At 63.5% G+C, this 25215-nt stretch overlaps 2 protein-coding genes across 5 annotated transcripts; one reads left to right on the top strand and one right to left on the bottom strand.

Moving 5' to 3' along the window:
• Positions 1 to 400: 400 nt before the first annotated feature.
• Positions 401 to 15375, top strand: IDUA (alpha-L-iduronidase). Of its 4 annotated transcripts, none has more exons than XM_042937153.1 (14): positions 401 to 555; positions 1327 to 1467; positions 11720 to 11805; positions 11972 to 12079; positions 12352 to 12447; positions 12544 to 12746; positions 12851 to 13030; positions 13132 to 13348; positions 13691 to 13903; positions 13984 to 14105; positions 14182 to 14307; positions 14393 to 14469; positions 14877 to 14977; positions 15126 to 15375. In XM_042937153.1, exons 1-14 carry the CDS (start codon positions 401 to 403, stop codon positions 15230 to 15232), a joined length of 1932 nt encoding a protein of 643 aa, XP_042793087.1. In that variant the 3' UTR covers positions 15233 to 15375. The 4 variants fall into 4 exon arrangements, with proteins under 4 accessions (XP_042793087.1, XP_042793088.1, XP_042793089.1 ...); XM_042937154.1 differs by having other exon boundaries at positions 474 to 555; positions 12884 to 13030; XM_042937155.1 differs by having other exon boundaries at positions 474 to 555; positions 13246 to 13348.
• On the bottom strand, positions 2289 to 5260 carry SLC26A1 (solute carrier family 26 member 1). Its single transcript, XM_042937152.1, has 2 exons — positions 4484 to 5260; positions 2289 to 3864 (listed from the first exon to the last, which is right to left on the bottom strand). Exons 1-2 carry the CDS (start codon positions 5099 to 5101, stop codon positions 2332 to 2334), a joined length of 2151 nt encoding a protein of 716 aa, XP_042793086.1. The 5' UTR covers positions 5102 to 5260; the 3' UTR covers positions 2289 to 2331.
• Positions 15376 to 25215: the final 9840 nt, after the last annotated feature.

The raw sequence follows: 25215 nt of genomic DNA, 5'->3' as shown, positions 1-25215 counted from the left end.
GGGCGCGTTTGCAGGAGGCGCCCGCGCACAGCCGACGAGCGGGAACCCGCACCGGCACCAGGGACGGACCCAGCCCGGAAGGGGCGGCGTGCGGGGATGCCCGGGGCTGGAGCCGGGCGGGGACCCCCACCGCGGCGGCCCGGCCCCCTAATTCCCGCCCGCTCGTCGGCCCCGCCTCTCCCCCCCCCCCCCCCCCCCCCACCGGCGCCCAGATTCCGAGGACCCACCCGGACCCGGCCCGGCGCCCCGGCCCCCGCCCCCAAGGTGGCGGTCACGTGGCGTGCGACCCGGAGGCGGAACCGGCCTGCGCTGCGCCGACCTCGGCTCCCGGAGCGCGGGGGACCTGCCGGGCCTAAGGGACCGTGCGCGCCTCTCCCCCCCGGCCCCGCCGCGCTCGGCCATGCGGCCCCCGCGTTCCCGCGCCGCGCCGCTCGCGCTCCTGGTCGCGCTGCTGGCCGCGCCCCCGGCCCTGGCCGAGGCCCCGCACCTGGTGCTCGTGGACGCGGCCCGAGCGCTGCGGCCCCTGCGGCCCTTCTGGAGGAGCACCGGCTTTTGGTGAGCGCTCCGCGCGGGGAAACTGAGGCCCGAGAGGCCGCTGTCGCCTGCATCCCGCCGCGCGCCTCTCCCAGGCCCGGGACGCGCTCCCCGCCCGCGATCTCCCTGGACCCCTTGTTGCATCGGAGGGGCTCGGGCTCCCGCGCCCACGGCCGGCTCCTCCTTCCTCGTGGAGCCGTCCTGCAGTCAGACTGGGGTTTCCTCTGTCGGCCTGAGCCACGCGGTGTTTGCGTGCGCCCCGGGCTTTTCCGAGCGGGTACCCCGTGTGGTGGAGGCCTGCGGACGCTCGCTGATTTTGCCCGGTGGCCGCTGGGGGGCAGGCCAGGCTGCAGGCGGGGCTGCGGCGCAGGCCCCTCCCAAGGGGGCAGCCCCAGTGGAGTCGGACACGCCGGTAGGGGGCCTATCAACCCCCACCCCCTCTCCGTGTCTGCCTATCTTCCCTCTCCCCGCCGTGTCTCCCACGCGCTCCCTGTCATTCTTATAACCAAGATCACCTGGCTGGTGGGACAAGGAACAGGGTATTGGGATGTGGTCCTCTCTCCTCAGGGAGCCCCCCATTTCCATAAACATGAGCCTCCGTGGCATTCCTGGCGTTAGGGGCCATTTTATTACATCAGGGACAGTAAAATTCATCGGCGGGCACTCCAGGGTCCAGCTGCTGGGGACTGCTGTCCCGGGGCAATCTGGGGCCCTGGATTTGTAGCTGCAGGGGCTGTTCTGGCGCCCCGCCCCTGGGGACTGATGGCCCATTCCCCCTTGTTCTGTCCCCAGTCCCCCGCTGCCTCACAGCCGGGCTGACCAGTATGACCTCAGCTGGGACCAGCAGCTCAACATGGCCTACGTGGGCGCTGTCCCCCACGGCGGCATCGAGCAGGTCCGGACCCACTGGCTGCTGGAGCTCATCACAGCCAGGTGAGTGATGGGGGCAGCTGGGCGGAGCCCCCTTACTGGAGACGAAGACCAAGGCCGAGAGGAGGCAGCGTCCGGGAGGACAGTGTGGTGCCGTGTGGGCTGTGATGGGGGCAGAGCGGAGGGGGTGTCCTGTTGCCCTGACACCTCCTGGCAAAACGTCCTCGGTGGAGGAGGCCGCGCGGGGCCGTGGGGGCTCCCGGGGCAGCCCCGAGTTTGGGCACAGCTGGCTTCCCACCGGACAGGACTTGGAGGCTCGGGGTCGGGTGGGTGTCCCACTGCGCCAGCTTTGTGGCTGGAGCCAGCCCCGGAGCGTGTGCGCCCACGCACCTGGTGCCCCGTGTCCTCGGGTCAGGCTTTGCAGGAGCGCCGCCCAAGGGCTGAGCGGGACTTGGGTCGATCACGCCCACCTTTGGCCTTGCAAAGCTCAGCCTGGCCGAGGCGTGAGATGTAAGGAGCACTTGGGTGTGTGTTTGAAGGGCTCCCAGAGACACAGACCCTCCCGGCTGTGGCCAGTGGGACTGGGGCCGGGCGGGCCAAGGGAGGCCTCGCGATTGCCTCGGGCCCTTGTTCAAACGAGCCGGTGACAGCCAGCGTCGGACTGATCCTGCGGCACGAGTACACACAGCACCAGGGCCCGGGGTGGCTGTGGTGGCTTGTTTCAAAGGCGTAGTTCCTGGATGTTCAAGTGTCCGAGTCCTTTGTGTGTTCCCTGGTTCTTCCAGGGCACAGCGTCGGTCTCGGGGCGGGGGCGGGGGCGGGGGGGCAGTGGCGACTGTGCTCATTGATGTCAGAGACCGACGGCGTGAGACTGTCTGCCCAGGGCTCCCGGAAGGGCGGTCAGGCTGGCGTCGGGCACCGGCCGCGCTAGAGGGTGGAGTCGGTGGCCGTCTGCTCCCCGTGGCGGGCTCGGGCCACCTGCACGGCGCTGTGCACACTGTGGAACAGCTGCCCCTCCTCGGCCGCGTCCCCCGTGTCGTCCCCGAGGAACCCGCCTCTCCTCAGGGTGTCCCTCACCGGGGGACTGCAGCAGGCCAGGAGCAGCGCGATGCCCAGGGCCCTGTAATCTCGGCGCAGGTCCTGCAGCGCGGCCACGCCGGCCGCGTCCAGGAACAGCAGCGGAGCGCAGTCGATGACCACCGCGTGGAAGCCGGCCGCCGGGGGCACCAGCCGTGTGGCCGTGCTGCTGGCTGGGCCCGGGTCCGTGCCCTCGACGGGGTCTCCCTCGCTGACCCTGGCCTCTGGGCCCCGCTCCTTCCTCGCGGTGGCCGCTGTCCCCGCATCCAGCCCCGTGAGTCTGTAGAGTGACCGCAGGAAGAAGTCCTTGTTGGCGTAGTAGAGCGGCCCCGCGAAGCGGAACACGTGCACGCCCGGCTCAGGGACCAGGCCCTCAAACTCCGCGGCGTCCTCGTAGAAGCCCGAGTCCCCAATCTGAGCGAGCAGGGTGGCCCGTGGGCGTTGCGTGCGGCCAGCCAGGCTGAGCAGGGACAGGAGGACGCCCGCCAGCAGCCCCGCCTCGACGCTGACCAGCACGCAGGTGGCCGCGGTGGCCACCCAGACCAGCGCATCGGCCGGGCTGAGCCGCCACAGCTGCGGGACGTCCCTCGCTTTGCGCAGGGCCCCGCGCAGGCTGACGATGATGACGCAGGCCAGCACGCTCCGCTGCAGGTCCCGGAACAGCGGCGCCAGCACCAGCAGCACCAGCAGCACCACGGCGGCGCTGACCACGCTGGACAGCTGCGTGCGGCAGCCGGTGGCCGTCTTCACCAGACTCTTGGACAGGGCGGCGCTGGTGGCGAAGCAGTGGAAGAAGGCAGGCAGCACGTTACAGCAGCCCACGGCCAGCAGCTCCTGGTTGGCTCGCACGGAGTAGCCGTGGCTCCGGGCGAACATCTCCGCCAGGGACACGGAGAAGGCGGAGCTCACCAGCGCCAGGGGCACGGCGTCCAGCACCACGCGCCGCATCAGCCCAGGGTCGGGCAGCCGGGGGGCCACGAACCCGGTGGGGATGTCGCCGGCCACGCTGGAGCCAAAGCGCTCGTGGAGCCGCCCGAAGTGGGACGCCAGCGTGGCCGCCACGATGACCAGCAGCTCCGTGGGCAGCGGCACCTTCAGGCGGTGGCGGCAGCGGTCCGACAGCTCCTTAGCGGCCAGCAGCACGGCCAGGCACGTGGCACTGGTGAGCACGTCGCACAGGTTGGCCTGGCCGGCGCCGCGCAGCAGGCTCAGCCACGTGCTGACCACCATGCCCGGCCCTTGGTGCCGTGGGACCCTCACGCCCAGCAGGTGCTTCAGCTGGGAGGTCAGGATGGTCACCGAGGCCCCCATGGCAAAGCCGTCGAGCAGGGGCTGTGAGAGGTAGGTGGACACGAAGCCCAGCCGGAGGACGCCCATGAGGACCTGCGGACAGAGCGCGGTCAGGGCAGCGGTGCCGCCGACGGGGCGGCCGCGGCCCAGAGCCCCACACCCCTCCTCGCGGCTGCCGCCGCTGCCGCCGCCGCTGCTGCTTTCCCGAACGGACTCTGTCTGGAGTCCCTTGCCCACGCGCGTGCACACACAGGCACGGCAGACACGGAGGTGCACGTGTGCCCTTACACGCTCGCTTCTGCTTCTCTCACACGTGCGGGCTCCAGGCGCTGGAAAGCCGCTCCCTTCTCCTGTCCTGCGGGTGGCACTGTCCCCTCTCCCCAGAGACCTGCGGCCCTTGGGAGGGTGTGAAATCAGGGCGGACCGGCCAGGCCGTACCCGGCCAGCCGTCCCTGGACAGGGTCCCTGTTCCTGGGCACCCTCAGACCCTCGGGTGCCCCGTCCGGGCCGCCACCCCGTGCCCTCCTGCGCCTATGCCTGCCCCGCCCTTGCTGGCTAAACCCGCTGCCCTCTGAGGCCTTGACCCCGCACCGCCCTGGCCTTGGCCCTTCTGGGGGTGGCGAGCGAGTGAGGGGCCTGCTCTGAGTGGCTGAGCGGGCGGTCCGGACCTGCGCCCGGGCTCTGCAGAAGCCCAGTGCGGTCAGCCCCTCACCTGGTAAATCCCAGCCACCAGCGTGAGGGCGGTGGCGACCCGGATGGCGTAGCAGTCCTGCCCGCAGTCCCGTGGCCTGAGCACCAGCGTGGCCGAGGCGTTGAGGGTGGTGCCGTTGTCCCCGGACCCCGGGCCGTCCCGGGCAGGGTCAAAGCCAGCCAGCAGGAGCTCGCGTTCCACCACCTGGCCCACCATGAGGCAGAGCAGGCTGAAGATTCCCATGGACACGTGGCGCGAGGTGCCCATGAGAAAGTAGATGAGGTTCGCGAAGAAGGACGTGTACAGACTGTAGATGGGCTGCAGCCCTGCCAGGAGCGAGTAGGCGATGGCCTGCGGCACCAGGATGATGCCGATGACCAGCCCGGACATGACGTCGCCCGCCAGGGCCTCCCGCGGGCGGTAGTGGCGCAGCCAGCGTGTGGCGGGGAGCAGGTCCTGCGCCAGCGCCCAGGCCCCGCGCGTGCTGCAGGCGCAGCCCCGCCACAGCCTGGCTTTAAGCATCTCGCGCAGGCCCGGGGGCACTGGGGGCCGCCGGCGGACCAGCACCAGCCCCCCGCCCTGCTGCGTGCAATCGGGGGACACGTCCATCCTGGGAAGACCTGAAACAGAGGTGGGCATCCCTGCTGGGGTCAGCGGGCGGCACAGAGACCCAGACTCGCATGTGGCCAGACCCAGCTCCGCTGCTCCCGGCCCACCTCCCCGTGCCCACGTCCACGCCAGAGGCCCCCCCTCGCCGTCACCCAAGCCGGCGGGGTCCCTCCGGCGGCCCTCCCATCACCGCTGCACCATGGGCCCTGGGGCTTAGAGGAAGAGCGCCTCCTGGTGCCCCCTGTTGAACCTTGAAGATAGGGAGACCCCAGATCTTTGCTCGCGGAGGGGCTGCTCACACAGCAGCACTCGCTATACCCCCCGGTCCTCGGGGCAGAATTCCCGGGACGCGCTTTGGGAGGCTGATCTTAGACGAGGCCAGCCGGGAGGGAAGTGGGGGTGGCTGGTGTCTGTCACCTGCCCCGTCACCTGGGACCGCGGGACACACTCCTGGGTTGGGTCTCAGACCACACAGGTGCACCATGGAGCGCAAGTCTGGGACTGTCCCTTGTGTCCCAAGGGCACCTCACCTGCTGGGGCCCGGCCCCGTCCTTGACTTCTCACTCGCTGGCCCAGGACACGCGGCCTGCGGTTTCGCTGGGGTGTGGAGGACGGCCTGGCAGGCACAGCCCCCCGTGAGCACTAGGGGGACGTCATGAGTTGTGTTTCCTTCCTGTGGAGACCTCACCACGCAAGGGTCCCCCCAAGCCCCCCAGGGTCTGGGTGTGTGGCATGAGGACTGTCGAAATGGCATCTGCCTGGTGCCTGAGGGGCCAGAAAGAAAACCCGAGAATCGTCCTGCCCCTCCCCTTCACCCAGGGAGCTGGCCTCTGCTGTGGCTTTGAGGGCCCCACGGCCCTGCGGCGGGGCCCCGGGATGATTCTTACCTGGGGAGCCCCTCACAGGCCGGGTGCGCGGGAGGGTAGCGAGGCCCTTGGCTTGTCAGCGCTCCAAGGCCCGACTCTGCCGGCCGCCTGCACGTCCAGAGCTCTCTGGCTTGTTAGCCGGTGGGGACGTGTGGACGGCGGGTTCTGAGGCAGAGCCGGAGCCAGGAGCCGGGCCGCGGCAGGTCTGGCGCCCGCCGCGGGCAGCGCTCTGTGGTTACCATGTGACTGCTTAGCCAAACTGGGTTTGCGGTTCAATTATTTACCCCAAAGATTGCTGAGTCATGGGTTTCCCCCAGATGAGCGTTACCTGAGTGGCTAACCCAGGGAGTTGTGCTGTAATCCCAGCTCACAAGTAAGTGCGAGTGTGTGCACCTCTGGTAAGCTCCCATCCCCCCATGGGGCTCCAGGTGCGGGACAGCGTGGGTGAGGGCAGCAAAGAGCTGGCGCAGGGCGCGTGGGTCCTGGGGTCCTCTGGGGGGCGGGAGGCGCGCGAGCCCAGCCAGCCCTGGGATGTGAGCCTGCAGCTCTGGGGCCCGTTGCCGTGGTCGCACGACTGACCAAGGGTGGGCAAGGATGAGAGGGGTACCCGGGTCGGGGCTGGTCGCCTCATCCCATGACATCCTCCCTCTTCTGCCATGAGACGGTTCTGGTCTGCTCTGGAGCACGGGCCAAGTGTACCTGAGCCAGCCGGGCACCGGGCAGCCGTGTCCCAGCCTCTGTTCTGTGGCCTCTTGTGGAAAGCAGGCGCGGGGCCGTTGCTGAGCATGTGTGTGCACATGCACGTGGACTGCTGTGGGCGGGGCGGGGGGGCCGCCAGGCATCGGGACACACTGCCAGCCGGGTTTGCCCTTCTTGCCGTGGGGTGCGGGTCCAACCCCCGGTGACTGGCAAGTGCCCGGCCTTGCCGCGTCTCCGGTCTCTCTGAGGCAGGTGGGGTCTGCCTGGGAGAGCCGGAGTGAAGGCGATCCCTTTAAATGATTACTCTCATGCCCCACGAAGGGTGGACGGCTGTTTTTAACACGATTCTGAGTCTCAGGTCCCCCACCTTTACACCCAGTGAAGGGGAGCCCCTCTCCCGCCATGTTGAAGGGCTACGTGGGAAGGGCCCATCCCAGGGGGCTTTCCCGTCTACCCGGGACAGAGCTGAGGGTCTTCCCTCCACCTACCCCCCCAGAGTCCAGCCCAGGACCCGCTTGGCCCCTGGTGGGGAGCTGTTTGCCCAGACCAGAAACCGTGTTTTGGGCTGGGGGGACAAGCTAGAGCAGTTCCGGGCTTCGGACCCCTCCCTGGGGCAGATGACGTTCACCTCAGGGTGCAGAGAGGAGGGTAGCTATTGAGGGGGTCATATAAACTTTATCTCCTGTCCCAGCTACTGGCAAGGGGGCAGAGAGAGAATTCCTTGGGTGGCCTGCCAGGCGGGAGCCTCATCGCCCTTGGGGGTCTCCCTAGATGGGGTACAGAGCACAGGCTGTGTGACACAGAGGACTCGGGCACAGAGCAGCGGAGGCCAGGGCAGATACGCGTGTGTGCATGCTGGGGTGGGGGATGGGGCCTGGGTGCTGGTGGAAGAAAGGGGGTACCTGGGGTGGGGACCTAATGTAGGGAGGAGCCGTTCCTCTGTCTTAGGAAGGGGGGGCAGGGGTCTCTGGAGGTTCTGGGGTGAGATTCGTGGCAGGTGGAGATATTTCAGGGAGGGGCTCTTTTGGCCCATCAGAGCCCCTGTCCAGTCAGATGCAGCATGGAGGCTGGCCTTGGGCTGGCCTTGGTGGCAGGGATCGGACCTCATAACCCTGCAGCCCCTGCCCAGGCTGCCTGCCTAAATCAGGCGAGGAGGTAACAGTGAGGTCACATGTGACCTTTGAGAGAATTTCAGGACACCACCCCCAACCCTGCCCCCACCGCGTCCCTCTGCCTGTTTCTTTGTGCATTGAGGCCGGCGACCTTCACCTGGGGTCTGGTGGGGCACAGAGGGACCTGTGGTTCTGGGCCCCTGCCTGCCAGAGGGGCTGCTGACGCCCACACTGGCGCTAAGGTGGGCGCCGGGAGGGAGCTGCAGACCTCACTGGGACGGGCGCCGTGGGGTCTAGTACAGATCGGCAGGAACCTCCCTCGGGGGACCGCTGCCCAGCTCTGTGCCACATGGTTGTTCCCTTAATATTTGCCCGTAAATCACCGTTTCAAGAGATCAAACACACTCCTTTGGAAAGGAAACATTGCATCCTGACCCTAAGTGCGAAGAGGCGGGGCCGACCACCTCCGGGGCCCTGGAGACCGGACGCGAGCTTCTCCCTAAAGACACGCCTACCGCGAGCCCCGAGGTTCTAGGTGGCAAGGTGGAGAGTGAGCGGCCTCTGCCGCGCTGGCCTGGAGCCTGACACCCCCCTACCCCCGTCCCCGGACCGAGGCTGCAGGTGCGCCGGGGGATCCGCGCTGCATCTCCCCCTCCGAGCCGCCCGGGCCGGCCGTGCGCTTCGCTCCCCTCCCCTCCTGTCCGTGTGCGCCGGGAGCGCGCGCCCCCGCCGCCGAGCACGCGCGGCCGCGGCCCCGCGCTCACGCGCTCGTGCCCCCCCCCCGCGCCCCCCCTCCCCTCCCCCCCGCGCACTCACCGGCCCCGGCGCAGCTCTGCCTCCGGCGCACGCGCTCAGGCCCTGCCGCGGGGGCCCCCGGAGCCGCCGCCCGCCGCCGCGTGCGTGAATGAGGCCTTTGTGCCGCCGCCGCAGCCCCGGCCCTCGTGCCCACGTTCGGACCCTTGCGGGGGGCCGCGGAGTGGGGGCCGGGCCCTCCGAGAGCCGCGCCTCGCTGCGGGCGGAGTGCTGGGGTGGGCTGCACGCTTCACCTCGCTGCTCAGCCCCCTCCCTAAATTAGGTTTCTCAAACCTCTCTCTGAACGGGGCCGGGAAGAGGGAGACCAAGGTGCGGACGGCGGGGCCTAAGGACCGTTCCCCGGGGTTCGTTGGCCAGGGGTCGCCTCTGAGGTCGGGTCTTCTGGCCCCTGGGGCAGGTGTATTAGCCCCCAGATTATCCTTGGCTGCCGAGGCTGGCTGGAGAAGGGGACACTCATATCTACTCAGGGTGACAGGCTGGCGATGCCTCTGCCGCTGGGGCTCCCCCCGGGATACCACCCCCCAGCCCAGGACAGCAAGTGCAGGAGCATTGATCTGAGCCCCGCGGTGCCCCCTACCCAGTGTAAGCTCAGCAGGCCGGGATTACCGCTGCTAGGGTGTGCAGAGAAAGCCCGGAGCCCCTGCATATGCCTTCACTTTCCACCGGGTCACCCCACCACCCGTGGCCCACGCCCCCTCCCCCACAGTAGTGGGACTTTGGAACGGTCTGCTGTGTGCATTTAATTTTTACCCAACTGCTTGTTAGTTTTCTTTGCTACCGGCTGTGACCTTTGGATGCGGGAGAAACGGGTGAGGGAGGTGATCCCCGCTGCCCACAAGCTCATCCTGCTGAGCCCCTGGTGGGAAGACGCACCCCTACACAGAGGGGCCAGCCGGCAAGGGGAGGCAGGGTGCGGGGCCCAGGACGGGCAGGGGGCACTGGCGCGTGGTTGGCTGGACTTGGTCCCTCAGGTGGGCTTCGGAAGCCAGACCCGGGGTCGGCCTTGACCTCGTAGGAAGTGAGGGGTGGGGGAGGGAAGGACGTGGGGGGGGGGGCGTTGACTCGTCCATGTCCTCGCTGTGTCCGGGAAGACGACGCTGGGCCGGCCAGGCTGGGGCGTGGGATGGGAGGTTGACAGATGAAAAGCTGTCGAGGGCCGGATCGCGTCGTGACCCCCCCACCTGGCCGGACTGCCGACAGCTCAGGAGAAGCCCGGCCGCCACAAGAGGGCGCAGTGCAGGCCCTCCTGACATTTGGCACCTCCCTCCCGCAGATGGAGCCACAGAGCAGGTGTGTTCTCACACCTGAGCCCCTGCCACCCACCTGCCTGTGCTCCTCACTAGGCCACACCCCTCCCCTGCCCGGGCCCACCCCGGGCTCAGCGCTTGCTCCTGCGCTGCCCCACCCCCACTGCGCCTGATCGAAAGGCCGCCGGCTTCCACCGCCAGCCCCCAGTGCCAGCTCTACCCCTGGATGTCCGCCTCCATGTGGGCTCACCCCTGCCTGCCTCTGCCACCTGCACCCCTGCCCACCTAGCTGCTCAAGCGAAGTCCGAAGCGTTGTGTAAGATGTCCCCTGTTCATCAGCAGACGTCCCTCTGCTGTAGGTCCTTCCCGCTGCCTTTGTGGCCACCACCCAGTCCTGGCCCTACACCTCTGCCTGGGGCCCTTTCAAAACCAAGGTAGAGCTACGGGGACAGTAAAAGGGTCATCGATTGTCAGGGGGAGGCGGGGAGGGTGAACAGCCGGAGCCCGGGGCAGCTTTAGGGCAGCGAAGCAGCTCCGTGTGGCGCCAGGGTGGTGGGCGCCTGCCATCACGCGCTCGTCCAGACCCACGGGACGTGCACCACCGAGGGTGACCCTGCTGTGGACTCGGGGTGATGGCGACGCCTCGGCTCCGGCAGGCGCACCACCCGGTGGGGATGTGGATCGCGGGGGAGGCTGGGGGGGGGGGGCAGGGGGCGTGGGACATCCCCGTGCCTCCCTCAGTTTTGCTGTGAGCCTAGATCTCTTAAGGGGCGCCTGGGTGGCTCAGTAGGTTAAGCGTCCGACTTCGCTCAGGTCATGATCTCGTGATTCCCGAATTCGAGCCCCGCGTCGCGCTCTGTGCTGACAGTTCAGAGCCTGGAGCCTGCTTTGGATTCTGTGTCTGCCCCTCCCCTGCTCAAACTGTGTCTCTCTCAAAACTGAATAAACATTAAAAAAAATTTTATTAAAAACTGCTCTTAAAAAAAAAAGTCTTAAAGTCGTGGCAGTGCTCCACTTGGACCTCTGAAAGGGGCCCCATTTCCTTGTGAGTCGGTCCCGTCCTCACCATGGGCACAAGGCCTCCAGTGACCTGTCACAGCCCGCACCCTGTTCTGCCCCAGGCACACTTGATGCTTTCTGCTGCTTGACAACCACAACTTTATTCCTACGCCAAGACCTTTGCACGTGCTGCCTATCTGTTCCCCGAGGCATTCTTGCTGGCCCGCCTCATTACTTGGTTGTTACTTCAGAGAGGCCCTCCCTGCCTGACCCTTGGCTCCCTGTCACTTCTCCCTCGTGGTACATCTGATGTGTCCTTAAAGATTCAAATAGTTGCCTGATGATTTCTGTCCCCTGTCAGAATGTGAACCCGGAGGAAATTGGGCCCCGGTCTGGGGTGGGTGTGGGGGGGGTGGGGGAGGCTGCCCTTCAGAAAAGGGGTTTTCTGACTGCCCATGTTGCCTCTCGGAGTGTGGGGAGGGGAGAGGAGTACTGTTGAGACAACTCTGGAGCCCTGACCTCCAGGTGATGCAAGACACAGGCATGGCACCCACCAGGTCCTACCAGGCTCTTCTCCCATGGCTCCCCAGTCCACGGCCAGCGGTCTTCAGTGTGCTTTGTCCTCCCCTACTCCGTCCCGTTGTATCTTTTCCAAAAGACCTGCCTGCCTCGTGCCATGCCTGAGCCCAAAGGCTCGGGCATGGGATTCAGGCACAGGCACACCAGTTCATACTAGGCCGTGAATGACCGGTAGGCTTCCGTCATTGGCGTTTTCCAAAGACAGGGACCCTTGAGGAGTCTGGATCTGAACCCTGTGTGGCACCTTGCAGGCTCCCTGCCTGCATGCACGTCGCTTCAGTTCCAGCCTGGGGCCCACTTCTCTCCGCGCTGACATCGAGTGTCCTTGTATAGGGGGTCAGCGGAGCAAGGCCTGAGCTACAACTTCACCCATCTGGATGGGTTCCTGGATCTTCTCCGAGAGAACCAGCTCCTCCCAGGTGAGCAGCCAGCCCCACCCTCTGTCTGCCAGTCCTGCCCCCTCCCCACCACCCGGCTCCTCTGCGTCCGCACTGGTGAGGCACCAGGGAGTCTGGCCCCGGCTGGGTGGAGCACGGGGGCCGTGTGGCAGGCGGGCGGCAGGACAGCCACCTTCTTGTGTCGCAGGCTTTGAGCTGATGGGCAGCCCCTCCAAACGCTTCACCGACTTTGAGGACAAGCAGCAGGTGTTTGAGTGGAAGGAGCTGGTCTCCCTCCTGGCCAGGAGATACGTTGGTGGGCAGGGCACAGGCCTGAGCGGGAAAGGGGGGGTGCTCCTGGGGAGGCTCCTCCCGCATCCCCCCGGCCACCTTGTTGGCCTCTGTCACGAACCCTGGGCCAGGGCCTCCGGATGGGGACGGCAGGCCGGGCAGGGTGCAGTGGGCCCACGTGGAATGAGATGTCGTCAGCACCTCCGAGCCTCCAACCGGGGGCCCGTCTCCCTGGGAGTTGGGATAGGCTTGGCCTTGCCCCTGGGGGGCACGTGTGCCAGTGGGGACACTCTGCAGACAGGTACGGACTCTCCCACGTTTCCAAGTGGAACTTCGAGACGTGGAACGAGCCGGACCACCACGACTTTGACAACGTGTCCATGACCTTGCAAGGTGGGGGGCACCTCCCGGGGTCCTGTGGGCTGAGAAGGGGCGGGGGCATCACCTCAGGCGCTGGCGTGTGGATTCCGAGGTCCCTCCCCCACCCAGGCTTCCTGAACTACTACGACGCCTGCTCCGAAGGCCTGCGAGCCGTCAGCCCCGCTCTGCGCCTGGGCGGCCCTGGGGACTCCTTCCACCCCTGGCCGCGCTCCCCGCTGTGCTGGGGCCTCCTGGGCCACTGTCACAACGGCACCAACTTCTTCACGGGAGAGTTGGGCGTGCGGCTGGACTACATCTCCCTCCACAAGAAGGTACAAGCGCCGGGCACCCCCCCCCCCCCCAGCCGCAGCCCTACCCGCGCTTAAGCGGCAGTCACGTGAGCTGGCCCCAGAGGTCCTGAAGCCCGCCTCCCCAGGGCGCGGGCAGTTCCATCTACATCCTGGAGCAGGAGCAGGCGGCCGTGCAACAGATCCAGCGGCTCTTCCCCAAGTTCGCAGACACCCCCATTTACAACGACGAAGCTGACCCGCTAGTGGGCTGGTCCGTGCCGCAGCCTTGGAGGGCCGACGTGACCTACGCGGCCCTGGTGGTGAAGGTAGGCCCGTCCGAGGACCTCCCCCGGGGCGGCGTTCCTTACTGGGAGGGCGGGTTCCAGGGGGGCGGCCTGGGACATCCCGACCCCCTGGACCCCCTCAGGTCATTGCGCAGCACCAGAACCTGCTGGTGGCCAACACCAGCTCCCCCGTGCGCTACGCGCTCCTGAGCAACGACAACGCCTTCCTGAGTTACCACCCGCACCCCTTCACGCAGCGCACGCTCACGGCGCGCTTCCAGGTCAACAACACCCGCCCGCCGCACGTGCAGCTGCTGCGCAAGCCGGTGCTCACCGCCATGGCGCTGCTGGCCCTGCTGGGTACCCCCCCCGCCCCGCCTTCCCCGCGCCCACGGGGCTGCCGGTGCACCCGGGCCGGGGCTCGGTTAGGCAGGGGGTCGTTCCAGGCCCCTAGTGGTGACCGTGTCCTACCGGGGGTGGGGGCGGCTCTTGCCCCAAGCGGTCCAGCTCCCCCCCCCCCCCCCCCCCCCCCCCGCCCCAGCACGCTGGGCCGCAGCGGCTGTGACGGGCGGGGCGGGGCGCCTCCCGGTGGGGGACCCCTAGTGGCGTGGGGGGCGGGGCTGAGTGGCAGGAAGCGAGGCCCCGGGAGGGCAGAGGGGCTGCGACGGCCGCCTAGCGACAGCCCCGCTCCCCGCCTCCTAGACGGCGAGCAGCTCTGGGCCGAGGTGTGGCAGGGCGGGACGCTGCTGGACAGCAACCACACGGTGGGCGTCCTGGCCAGCGCGCACCGCCCGGCCGGCCCCGCTGACGCCTGGCGCGCCACGGTGCTGGTCTACGCGAGCGACGACACGCGCACCCACCCCAACCGCAGCGTCGCCTTGACCCTGCGCCTGCACGGGGTGCCCCCGGGGCCTGGTGAGCTGGGGTCCGGGGGAAGGGGTGGCTCTGGAGGGGGCGGGCCCGGCGAGGCGTGGCCCCAGCGTCTGGCTCCGCAGGCCTCGTCTACGTCACACTCTACCTGGACAACCGGTTCTGCAGCCCTCACGGCGAGTGGCAGCGCCTCGGCCGGCCGGTCTTCCCCTCGGCAGAGGAGTTCCGGCACATGCGCGCAGCCGAGGTCCGAGGGCAGGGTGGGAACGGGGCGGGGAGGCTCCCAAGGTCCCAAGGCCCCGAGTACCAGTCCCTGCCCCTAGGACCCGGTGGCCGCGGCGCCTCGCCCCTTCCCTGCCAGCGGCCGCCTGACGCTTCGCCCGGAGCTCCCACTGCCCTCACTCCTGCTGGTGCACGTGTGCGCACGCCCAGGGAAGCCGCCAGGCCAGGCAAGTGGCGGCCCCTTCCCCCACTGCCCGGGTCCCTCCAGCACCCCCCCCCCACCCCCCAGTCACGACACCTCTCTCCCTGCAGGTGACCCAGCTCCGGGCTCTGCCCCTGACCAGTGGGCAGGTGCTCTTGGTCTGGTCAGATGAGCATGTGGTCTCCAAGTGCGTGAGTGGGTTCATTCCCGGTACCCCTAATCCCCGTTCTGTTCATCCTCCCCCTGCCCTCCACTCTGGTCCCCAGAGGCTGCAGTGCCCACATGGTCACTCAGCTGTGGTCCTCCAAGCCCTCTGCCCCTCACACCCTGGCCACCGCTGTTTGCACAACCACACAAATGGCTCAAGACGCCACACCTGTTGATGGGGGAGCAGGGTGCCCACAGGGGACATTTACAGGTGGCAGTCGGGCTCCTGTCCCCTCTCTTCATCGAGCTGGCCCGTCATCATCGCAGGAAGAGTACGGGGACCCGGGAGGAGTCAGAAAAGGGGCTGTAGGCAACAGGGCTGTAACTCTACGGTGTCTACACTCGCCCCACCTGGACACCAGCCCCGGTCCTGACTGACCTTCCCAGGTGCCTGTGGACGTATGAGGTCCAGTTCTCTGCAGGTGGTGAGGGGTACGCTCCCGTCAGCAGGAAGCCGTCGACCTTTAACCTCTTTGTGTTCAGCCCGGGTATGTTCACCCGTCGCCCTGGCCTCGGCACGGTGTTCCCTGGGGTGGGGTCCAGGGCTTCGTGAAGGGCAGGGTTAGGGGGCTCCAGGAACCTGGGGCGGGTTCAAGGAGCCGCCCACTCGACAACACGCGTGTTTGTTTGCCTCAGACACAGCTGTCACATCTGGCTCCTACCGGGTTCGAGCGGTGGACTACTGGGCCCGACCAGGCCCCTTCTCGAACCCTGTGCAGTACGTGGAGGTCCCTGCCCCGTGAGGGCTGCCGCTGCCCAGTGACTGAGCTGGAGCTGACCGGTGACCCCGGGCGGCCAGGAGCTGGGCCACCGCCGGCCGTCACTTGGCTCTGTTCACCTTGTCCTGTGACTTGCTCGCCTCCTTAAAGTGCCTCTCCACTCATCAGTCTTGGGGTTGGCCTTTGTGGATGGGCGTGCAGCCAAGTCGGGGCCTGGCTCCAGCAAGGCCTTCCCCGCCTCCCCCCCCCCTTCCAGAATGCTTTCCCCCACCGCGGGAGCCAGGACGGGGAGCACGCGGAGCACAGGGGGACCGAGGTCCGGCTGCCATTAGGACAGCTGCCCTGCCTGCCTGGGGTCTCTGGCATCACTGCTGGGTGTGGTGGCCCCATTGCTGTCCCCGGCCCGTTCTGCAGAACAGGGGCTGAGGCTGTGCTTGGAGGGGTCCTGCCTGGGTCAGGTTGGAGCCCAGGAGGGGACCCCCTTCCTGAGCCCGGACAGGCTGTCCCCGGTACCCCCAGGTGGGAGGTCGGGTGGGGCTTCCAAGCTTTCTGGCCCAAACCGGGGCCAGCGGCCAAAAGGGTCTGCAGCGCCACCTGTAGGCTGCGCGTGCCGGCATGATCATCCCAGTTCTATACCTGAGCCCAGAAGGAAACAGCACGCTGAGACCAGGATGACCCGGGACCGTTTGCAGGGGTGCGGCGTGGGCAGGGAAGCTGCACAGGTTGTACAGGACCCCGGGACCCCTTTCCACACCCATACTCCGCCCCAGGCAGATGGAGCGGGTGGGGGCACCCTTACCGGTCCAGAGACAGAAAGGTGTGGAGAGGCCACCCGGCGAGGAGCAGAGACCTTCAGCCCGGGGTCTCAGCCAGCCGGGGAGGGGGCCCTGTGAGCAGGAGTGCGGGTGTGGTGGCTCTGATCTCTCTTCCTCTGCTGCCCTCCGGGGCTACGTTGGGCTCAGGACGGGGGGAGGTCTGAAGGGCAGAGGAAGACCAGACTGTCCATCCCTCTGAACCCCAAAGTCCTTACCTGTTCCTCTTGCCCCACGTGGGTGCCTCAGTGCCTGGGGGGCCCGGTCCGTGTGTCTCTGTGGGGCACCGTTACCCACTGACTGCTATTGTCACCCAAAGGCGCAGTCCCCGGGTTCTAGGCATGGTTTTCCCGTCCTTTCACGAAACCTGTCTCAGCCAGCTCAGTAGTCACGACAGAGCGTGACAAAGTCCCGCATGGCTCCCACTGCAGAAACGAGTTCTCTCCCAGCCCCAGAGGCCAGTCTGACATCGAGGTGTGGGCAGGGTTGCTTCCTTTGAGGCCTCTTTCCTGGGCTCGTGCACAGCTGCCTCCTTCCTGCACGTGTCTGTGTCCTTGTGTTCCCTGCCTGGAAGGATATAAGTCACATGCATTGACCTCATCTCTGTCTCCTCTGTAAAGGCCCCACCTGCAGATAGAATTCTGTTCTGAGACCCTGGGGTTAGAACTTCAACATAAGAATTTGTGGGGGATAGTGGGGCCTGGGTGGCTCAGTCGGTGGAGCGTCCGACTTCGACTCAGGTCATGATCTCGCAGTTCGTGGGTTCAAGCCCCGCGTCGGGCTCTGTGCTGACAGCTCGGGACCTGGAGCCTGCTTTGGAGGCTGTGTCTCCCTCTCTGCCCCTCCTCCACCCGTGCTTGCGTGTGTTCTCTCCCTCCCTCTCTCTCTCTCTCTCTCAAAAATAAAAAGTAGGGGCGCCTGGGTGGCGCAGTCGGTTAAGCGTCCGACTTCAGACAGGTCATGATCTCGCGGTCCGTGAGTTCGAGCCCCGCATCGGGCTCTGGGCCGACGGCTCGGAGCCTGGAGCCTGTTTCCGATTCTGTGTCTCCCTCTCTCTCTGCCCCTCCCCCGTTCATGCTCTGTCTCTCTCTGTCCCAAAAAAAAAAAAAAAAAAAAAAAAAAAAGTTGAAAAAAAATTAAAAAAAAATAAAAAGTAAAGGGGAAAAAAGTTGGGGGGGGGCATACGGTTCAACTCCCAATGAGCACCTACCCCATTTTCCCCTGGTGGTTGGCACCCATCCCCCACTAGTAAAACAGTGTCTTCTCTGCCTGCTGGTTCAGTGGTCTGAGGACCCGACGGAGCCCCTGGGCTCCCGGCCTACAGGAGGGGGACTGAGTCGCCCGGTGGGCCGGGCCCTTCCTTGGCTGCCAGGACCTTCAAGCTGGAGAGCTGAGATTCCCTGGGCAGTGAGGCTGCCCCCGCCCCCCAGCCCTGGGTTCTGGCTTTTGGTGGAACGGCAGCACACGGACAGAGTTTGCACTCAGCCCTGAGCTCCTGGCTCAAGCCGGAGGTCCGAGGAGTCCTTCCTTCGGAGGTGGCTGTGGCTCCGGGGCAGTCAGGACCGCACCACCGTACCCTCTGCCGGTCGTGGTGTCCCCACCGTGACTGCAACTTCCGTGTTGTCAGGCTGCCACCAGGTTGCTGACGCATCCCCGTTCTCTGACCCGCTGACGGGTAGCTTTGGTCCTTGCGGATTTGTGCTTGGGCTTCCCGAGAGGTGGGGCGTCCTCGTGACTGGCCCACACGCAGTCTCTCTGCCTGGGCTCGGGGGGGATAGCACTGGGGTGGCAGGGAGGCCTGAGTCCCAGGTGCGGGGACACCCCCAGATCCAGGCAGGTGTGTCCGTGGGACACAACACCCTCCCTCCGTGCTTCTCCCCGGACCTCGTCCTCAAGTTTCCCGTCTTGGGCTTCAGGAGTCTGGCCGGCCGCCCGCCCCCCTGGACGATACCTTGTGCGAAGCCGGGCCGGGCCAGGTGCGTGGGCTGGGTTCGGCCCACTGAGGCACCGTACGTGTATGCCTTTGCCCACAACCGTGTCTGCACGTTCTCGTATCCCAGCAGCCAGCAGGAACCTCCCCCCCGCCCCCCTCCCCGGTAAAGCCCCCGGTGGGCTGAGAGCAAGGGGGGGCCGGCACTTCCTGTCTGTACCACTGACTTCCAGCTGTTCCTGGGCCCGTCCCTACTACTTTCCCTTCGGGACGGAACACTGCATGCACTTGGTCCTCAGGGGGCACTTGGGTTACACGGCCACCGGGGAGATGGGGTCAGACTTCGGCCCCAGCTCAGGGCCGCTTTTCAAGTGGATAATTAATTTTTTTCAATGTTTATTTTTGAGAGACAGAGTGAGTTGGGGAGGGGCCGAGAGAGAGGGAGACACAGACTCCGAGGCAGGCTCCAGGCCCCGAGCGGTCAGCACAGAGCCCGACGCGGGGCTGGAACTCACAAACCACGAGATCATGACCTGAGCCGAAGGCGGACGCTCCACCGGCTGAGCCCCCCAGGCGCCCCCTCGAGTGCATAACTGATTTTGATCAGGAGGAAGTGGCCTTGCCCTAGGGCGCTAGGAGTCTGGGCTGGAGGGCTTTCTCCTGTGGGCACCTGCCACCGGCAATGTGGGCCCGACGGGCCATCCACCCAAGTGGCGAGTGGCCTGTGTCCTGCCTGGATGAGCTGCAGGGACTTCTCTTGCCGACACTGCCCGATGCCCAGGAAAGCGGCTAGAGAAGAGTGCGTGTGCTGGTGCACGCCGCGCCCCAAGTCTAGAGTGTCACCGAGCACTGGGCCTCGCAGAAGCAGGTGCTGTCGGGTGCAGTGAATTACCTTACTTCAGACAGGACGTGCCGGCATCTCCTAGACCATCGGATCCCGAAGGTTTTCCTAGAAGCTCCTGGCCTTTCCCACCCTGTGGTCACCACGGGTCTTAACAGGGCATGCAGGGTACTTGCCCAAGTTCAGCCGGCCGGCCGGCCGGGCAGTGTCCTCGAGAAAACCAAGATCCCTGAAGGGCCAGACTAAGACGGGGGTGGTGCCATCAAGGTTCACCGTGGGAGCGTGCTGGCCTCTGCGTTGTGCAAAAACTGGCTGTTCCGATTTTCTTCTTCGCTGAGGATAGAAAAAGCATATGCAGGTTAGCCGTGGACCAGGTGACGGAACCGCATGTGGTTTTCTCCGTACTCTCAGCTACGATCGGCCTCGCCACAGGATACGTGGTGGTCACCTGTCCCGGCAGCATCCGGCAAGCTGTGTGAACACAGAAGGGATCCGCCCCCCGGCAGCTCCCAAGGGTCTGACGCTGGAACCGATCTCTGTGGGTGCCGCACAACTGGGCTGGGCTGGGCTGGGCAGGGAGGGGCCGGCCTGGGGGCTTCCGCAATGGCCGGGCCACTGGTTACATAGAAACGCCCCCTCCCTACTTCCAGGGACTACAGAAGGCCCTCAAGGCGGAGGCTGCAGAGCCCTCGGGCTCACGGACTCGGCCAGTGCCACCTCTACTGTCCCCCCCCCCCCACCACCACTGTAATGGCTTTCAGGTGATGGTATTGGCATCATCTCAGGGCCGTTATCCAGTAACCCCCAGAGGTCTGAGAGCAGTCACAGTGCCCCGTATGCACGTGGGGACACGTGCCAGCAACTGCGTTATGAGCTCTTCCTTTAGGGGACCCAACCTGCCCCTCCATCAAGGGCTCTGGAGCGTCACTGTGACTGGTCGTGTCTGAGAACGGCCACCCAGACACCATCTGCCTGCAGATGCCCCGAGCAGGTGCTTTGGAAGCTGCCGTCTGCTTCGTCTCTTGGCGCCCTGCACGTAACCGGTCGCTTCTTGTTTGCAGAAGACGCCTGCGCCTCCGCCACTTCAGAGACCCCCTCGTATGGGCCGCCCGGGGCCCTTCAGGACTTGATCCGACTCACCGGCCTGTCTCGGGCACGGCCAGGACCCCAGGTCCCGAGCGGCAGGTCCCGAGGCGGGTGGCGCTGTAGTTGCCGGTGCGCAGCCAGCCTCCTCCACTCCAGGCGCTCGGGCCGGCTCCGCACACCCGGTCCCCGTGGCCGCACCGTCACGCACCTGTGTGCCGATCGAGATTCGCTGCCATGAGGCTTCTCGGGCTCCTGTCAGGGCAGCTGCGGAGACCCGGGCTTCCTCGCCCCGGGGGGGTGGGGGGCCGTGTTAGGGTCGCACCTCCCGTGGTTCTGGAGGTGGAGGGATGACCGGGCACGGATGTGACGGGCAAGGGCTTGATGGCCCTGGGCTAGAGGACCGAGCGGCCTTGGCCCCGTGTCCTTCTCAAGTCTCGGGTGTCCCTCCTGAGGGACAGTTTGCAAGCAGTTTACAAGTTGTAAACGCTACTCCTCAGCAAACGGGGACCTCCGCGAGTCCAGCCTTGCGCCACCCAGTGGCCACAGAGACCCGGCCCCACGTGGCCCCGCTCAGTTTCCCTTCTTCCCTTTCTGCTTCCACCTGCGCTGTGCCCGGGGAGCCTGAGTGCCCGTGACGCCACTTCCCAGCCACAAGGTCAACCCCCAACTCCTCAGAGCTGAGCCGCCTCGTGCCAGGAGCCCGTGTAGAAGGTCCGTGTCCTGGGGCCACTGCCAGTGCTGATGGCCCCGTGGGTCAGGGCCCCGGCAGGGAGGACGTGCGCACTCCGGCTTCGACGCAGGGACCGGCTGCAGAGGCGGGTCGGGAAGCAGAAAGCCCAAGGGAGCCCCAGGCAGGGGTGTTACCCTTCCAGGTGCGAGGGAGGAAGAGAGGGGTGCCCCACAGGCCCGAGGCCTCTAACCTTGCCCTTGGACTCCTCCCAGCTTGTGCATAGACCAAACCAGGCATGACTTGGAGTCCAGCACAGGGAGGGGCCGGCAGTGGGCCTGCTGGGGGAGGGGAGGGGAGGGGAGGGGAGGGGGGCCCCGTTGAGGGCCGCAGGAGGGGTGGCGCGGCTGCAGAGGAGGGCCACCCTGAGCCTGGTGCCCTCGCCCACAGCCCAAAGAGGGCGCTGGGGCAGCTTGGGCAGTGGGAGGGTGTGGATGGAACCTGGCCCCTGGCCTGATGGGACGGCACGGATGCACACCCCTCCCAGGCTGGGTGAGTGCGGGGTGTGGCTGCCGGGGTTCATGCGTGCCACTGTCCGGCCCAGCACTGAGACGTTACCATCTGCCATGCCCACTGGAGCGCAGCCCAGGCACCCTGACACCAGGCCAGAAGTCTCCCCGACACCCTTCTGGTCGAGGGTCTCCACCTGGGTTGGCAGAGGAGAAGGCCTCTGCAAGCGGCCCCTCCCCGCCCGAGCCAAGTTGGGCTGTGGATACCTCCACTCAGCAGCCAGAGGTGGCCAGAGCCCCGTCGCCCACCGGCCACACAGGGGCCCCGGGCGGGCTGGCACGATGGCCGTCCCTCCGGGGGACGTCGTGTGTGGTAGGCGGGAGGGGGCCGTGAATGCCAGCACCGTCCCCAGCTCCTGCCTCCCACTCCAGACCACGACCCTTGGGGAGAACTACAGAGAAGCCTGGTAAGGAACACCCCGGGCCAATGACAGTGTGAGCTGGGCTTCGCCACCAGGGAGGCTTGTCCACCGGTCGGCCCTGCTCAGGATGGCCTGGCCCGCCCAGGCCGGGGGCAGGGGCGGGGGATCCCCTCAGGGACCAGGGGTGCACACATGCAGGGGCCTGAGGCTGGTTCTCGGCAGGAGTGTTGGTCAGCCCCAGGAGTTCTCGCCCTGTCCTGGGAGAGCCCGCCGTGAAGCAGGACTGGTGTCACACACCCACACCCGGTGACCCTTCTGTGGGGACAGCCAACCCCGGGAAGGGGCTCCCAGGTCAAGGCTTAGACCAGGGGCTGCTCCTCTGAGCTCACCTCTCAGAGGGATGTGCGTGGGGCCGCCCCCCGTACGCTGTCTGTGGCTGAGAGTCGCAGGTAGCACCCCCGGTGTCCCTCGAAGAGGAAGGAGTGAGTGGGTCCCGGTCTGGCCAAACAGTGGTTCCAGAACAGATGCAGGAAGGAGGCCAGCCCCGTGCTCTGTTGAGGGAAAGCTCCAGTGAGGTTCTCAAGTTGAGAGAGCAGTGACAGGAGGGAAAGCGTAACCAAAGAGGTTGTGCGTGTGTTAAGACGTCTAACACGATTTACATCCCCGAGTCGGGCATTCATGTACTCACTCAACAAACACTGATGCGGCGTCCGTGTGCCGCAGGCCTGTCCCCTCAGCCGTGTCCTGACCCGACCGCTCCGTGGAGGGCTCTCCTCTGTCCTTCCAGCACGTCAACCTGGGTTGTCTTTTGAAACAACGCCTTTGCTGAAGCATAACGGAAGCAATAATGTGCACTGTTGAAAGTGTACAATTGGATACGTTTCGGCACATTTACATCCAAGACCACAGTCCAGACAGCATCATCAATCACCCCCAGACGTCCCCACGCCTCCCCCGTCCCCGGGTCCTGCCCTGTCCCTGCAGAGCCACTGGCTGTTCTAGAATGTTACACACATGCCATCATGCAATGTGCACTCTTTCTTTACTTTTAGCGTTTCTTTCCCTTGAGACACCTGCTTCGTTCTACTGTTGACTAGGTCCCGTCCTATGGGTGTGGGGCAGTCCGGGTGCCCACTCACTTGTGGGACATCTGTGTGGTTTCCGGTTTGGGGCTATCACATCCGTGCACCGGTCTTTGTACGGACACGCGCCTTCTTCTCTGTCGGGTGAACACCTGGGAGTGGAATGACCAGATCATAAGACTAGACGTGATGTGTGCTTACCTCTGAAAACGCTTGCTAAACTCTTTTCCACAGTGGTCGTGTCACCCGTGTGGGGAGCTCTGTTCAGCGCGCGCCTACGTCGATCTTGCGTCTCGGAAAGTGCGCTAATATTAGTTCTAGGGGCCTTTTTCTTGCAGATTACGTAGAATTTTCTACATAGCTGATCATGTCATTTACAAATCAAGGCCATTTTACTTATTTCTTTCCAATCCGTACCGGCTTGAACCTCCAGGTACAACGTAGAATAGCAGAGTGGAAAGAGCAAACCCACCGCCTTGTTCCGATTTTAGAGTGAGCTTTAGCGTTAGTCTTTAATAATTAAGTGTGATGTCAACAGTAATGTTTCTTCAGACCGGAGAAGCCTTTTCCAGGGTTAGTTTGCTGAGAGTTTTTTTCCATCGGGAACAGGTATTAGATTCTGTCCATTGCTTTTTCTGTATCTATCAGGATAATCTTATGGCTTTTCTTTCAGTTAATATGGTAAATTACACTAACGGATTTTCCAATGTTAATTTGCATCCCTGGGCTCAACCCCACCTGATCACTATATGTTATCCCTTTTCATACTTGCTGGTTTCATGGAATGAGTTGGGAAGTGTTTCCTTCTCTTCCCTTTTCTGGTAGCATTTTTGTAAAATGGGTTTTGTTTCCTCCCCAAATGTTTGTTTGTTTTTCTTTTTGTTTGTTTGTTTGTTTGTTTGTTTTTAGGAATCTCTACACCCAATGTGGGGCTCGAACTCACCACCCTGAGATCAGGAGTCACATGCTCCACTGACTGAGCCAGCAAGGCTCCCCCCTCCCTAAATGTTTTCTAGAATTTCTCAGTGAAGTCCTCTGAGTGTGGTGTTTTCTTTGTGGGAAGGTTTTTAACTATAAGTTCAAATTATTTAATAGATATATTCAGGCTCCCTATCTCTTGTAGAATGAGCTCTAGCAGTTTTTAATATTCAGTGAATTTTTCCATTTCATCTAATGTGTCAAATTTGTTGGTGTGAAGTTATTAATAATATTTCCTGTTTTTATATTAACATGTGTTAGACCCATAGTGGTGTAGCCTCTCTCATTCCTGATATCAATTCCTGTTTCATTTCTCTTTAACTCCAGATCCATCTGTAAGAGAGTTATTGATTTTACTGATTTTCTTAAAGAAACAGCTTTTGGTTTCACTATTTTTCTCTATTTTTCTATTTTATTGATTTCTAATGTGACCTTTATTATTTCTTTTTCTGTCTACTTTGGGTTTCATCTGTTCTCATGATGGAAGCTAAGGTCAATGAATCATGTCTTCTCTAAAATACATGTGTAGTGGTATACATTTCTCTAAGTACTGCCTTAACTGCATTCCACAGGTTTTTTTTTTACATGTTGTCTTTTCATTTCCATTTTGTTCAAAATAACTTTTTAAGTTTACTTACTTATTTTGAGAGAAAGAGAGCGAGCACAAGCTGGGTGAAGGGTCAGAGGAAAAGAGAATTCCATGCAGGATCCATGCTCAGCATGGAGCCCAATGTGGGGCTTGATCCCATGACCCTGGGATCATGACCTGAGCCAAAATCAAGAGTCGGTTGCCCAACTGACTGAGCCACCCAGGTGCCCCATAGTTTAAAATAATTTTTAATTTTCATTTTGTTTTTTCTTCAATACATGGGAAATTAAGAAGCAGATTATTTGGTTTGCAAATATTTGAGAATTTTCCAGATAGCTTTCTGTTAGCGATTTCTAATATAATTGTAGTGTGGTCAGAGAGCATTCTTTTAATGACTTGAATTATTTTGTATATGTTGAGACCTGGGCCCAGAAAATGAAAGACTCTCCTATAAATATTAATTAGGCCAAGTTAGGTGGCAGTGTTTTTCAAGTCTTCTATGTCCCTAATTATTTTGTGCCCACTTGTGGAATCTAATATTGGGAGAAGAGAGTGGAACTCTGTGTATAATTGTGGATTTGCCCACTTCCCCCATCAGTTTTTGCTTCATGGACTTTTATCATCTGTCATTAGGTTCATGCACATTTAGGGTTGTTATGTCCTTTTGATGATGTTATCAGTTTGTTATCACAAAATGAACTTATTTATTCCTGGTGATACTCTCACTGTGGGTTTTCTTTCTTTTGATGAGCATCAGCATAGGATAACTTTCCCCATCCTTCTACTTTCCCCTATTTGTGTCTGTGAAGTGTGTTTACATAGGTAGCACAGAGTTGAATCTTGCTATTTTACCCAATCTGGCAACCTCTGCTTTTTAATTGGGATGTTTAGGCCATTTACATTTAGTGTGATTATTGATGTGGTTGGGTTTAATCTATCATCATGCTATTTATCTTTTATTTGCCTTGTCTATTGTTTCCCCCACTTTTCCTACTTTCTGCCTTTAAAAAAAAAAACAAACAAAAAACTCATTCCGGGGAGCCTGGGTAGCTCAGTCGGTTAAATGTTTGACTTCAGCTCAGGTCACAACC

This window comes from Panthera leo, chromosome B1, assembly GCF_018350215.1.
Source record: "Panthera leo isolate Ple1 chromosome B1, P.leo_Ple1_pat1.1, whole genome shotgun sequence".
NCBI lineage: Eukaryota > Metazoa > Chordata > Mammalia > Carnivora > Felidae > Panthera > Panthera leo.
The sequence above is the reverse complement of the archived record's forward strand: the minus strand, read 5'-3'. Positions and strand labels throughout refer to the sequence as shown.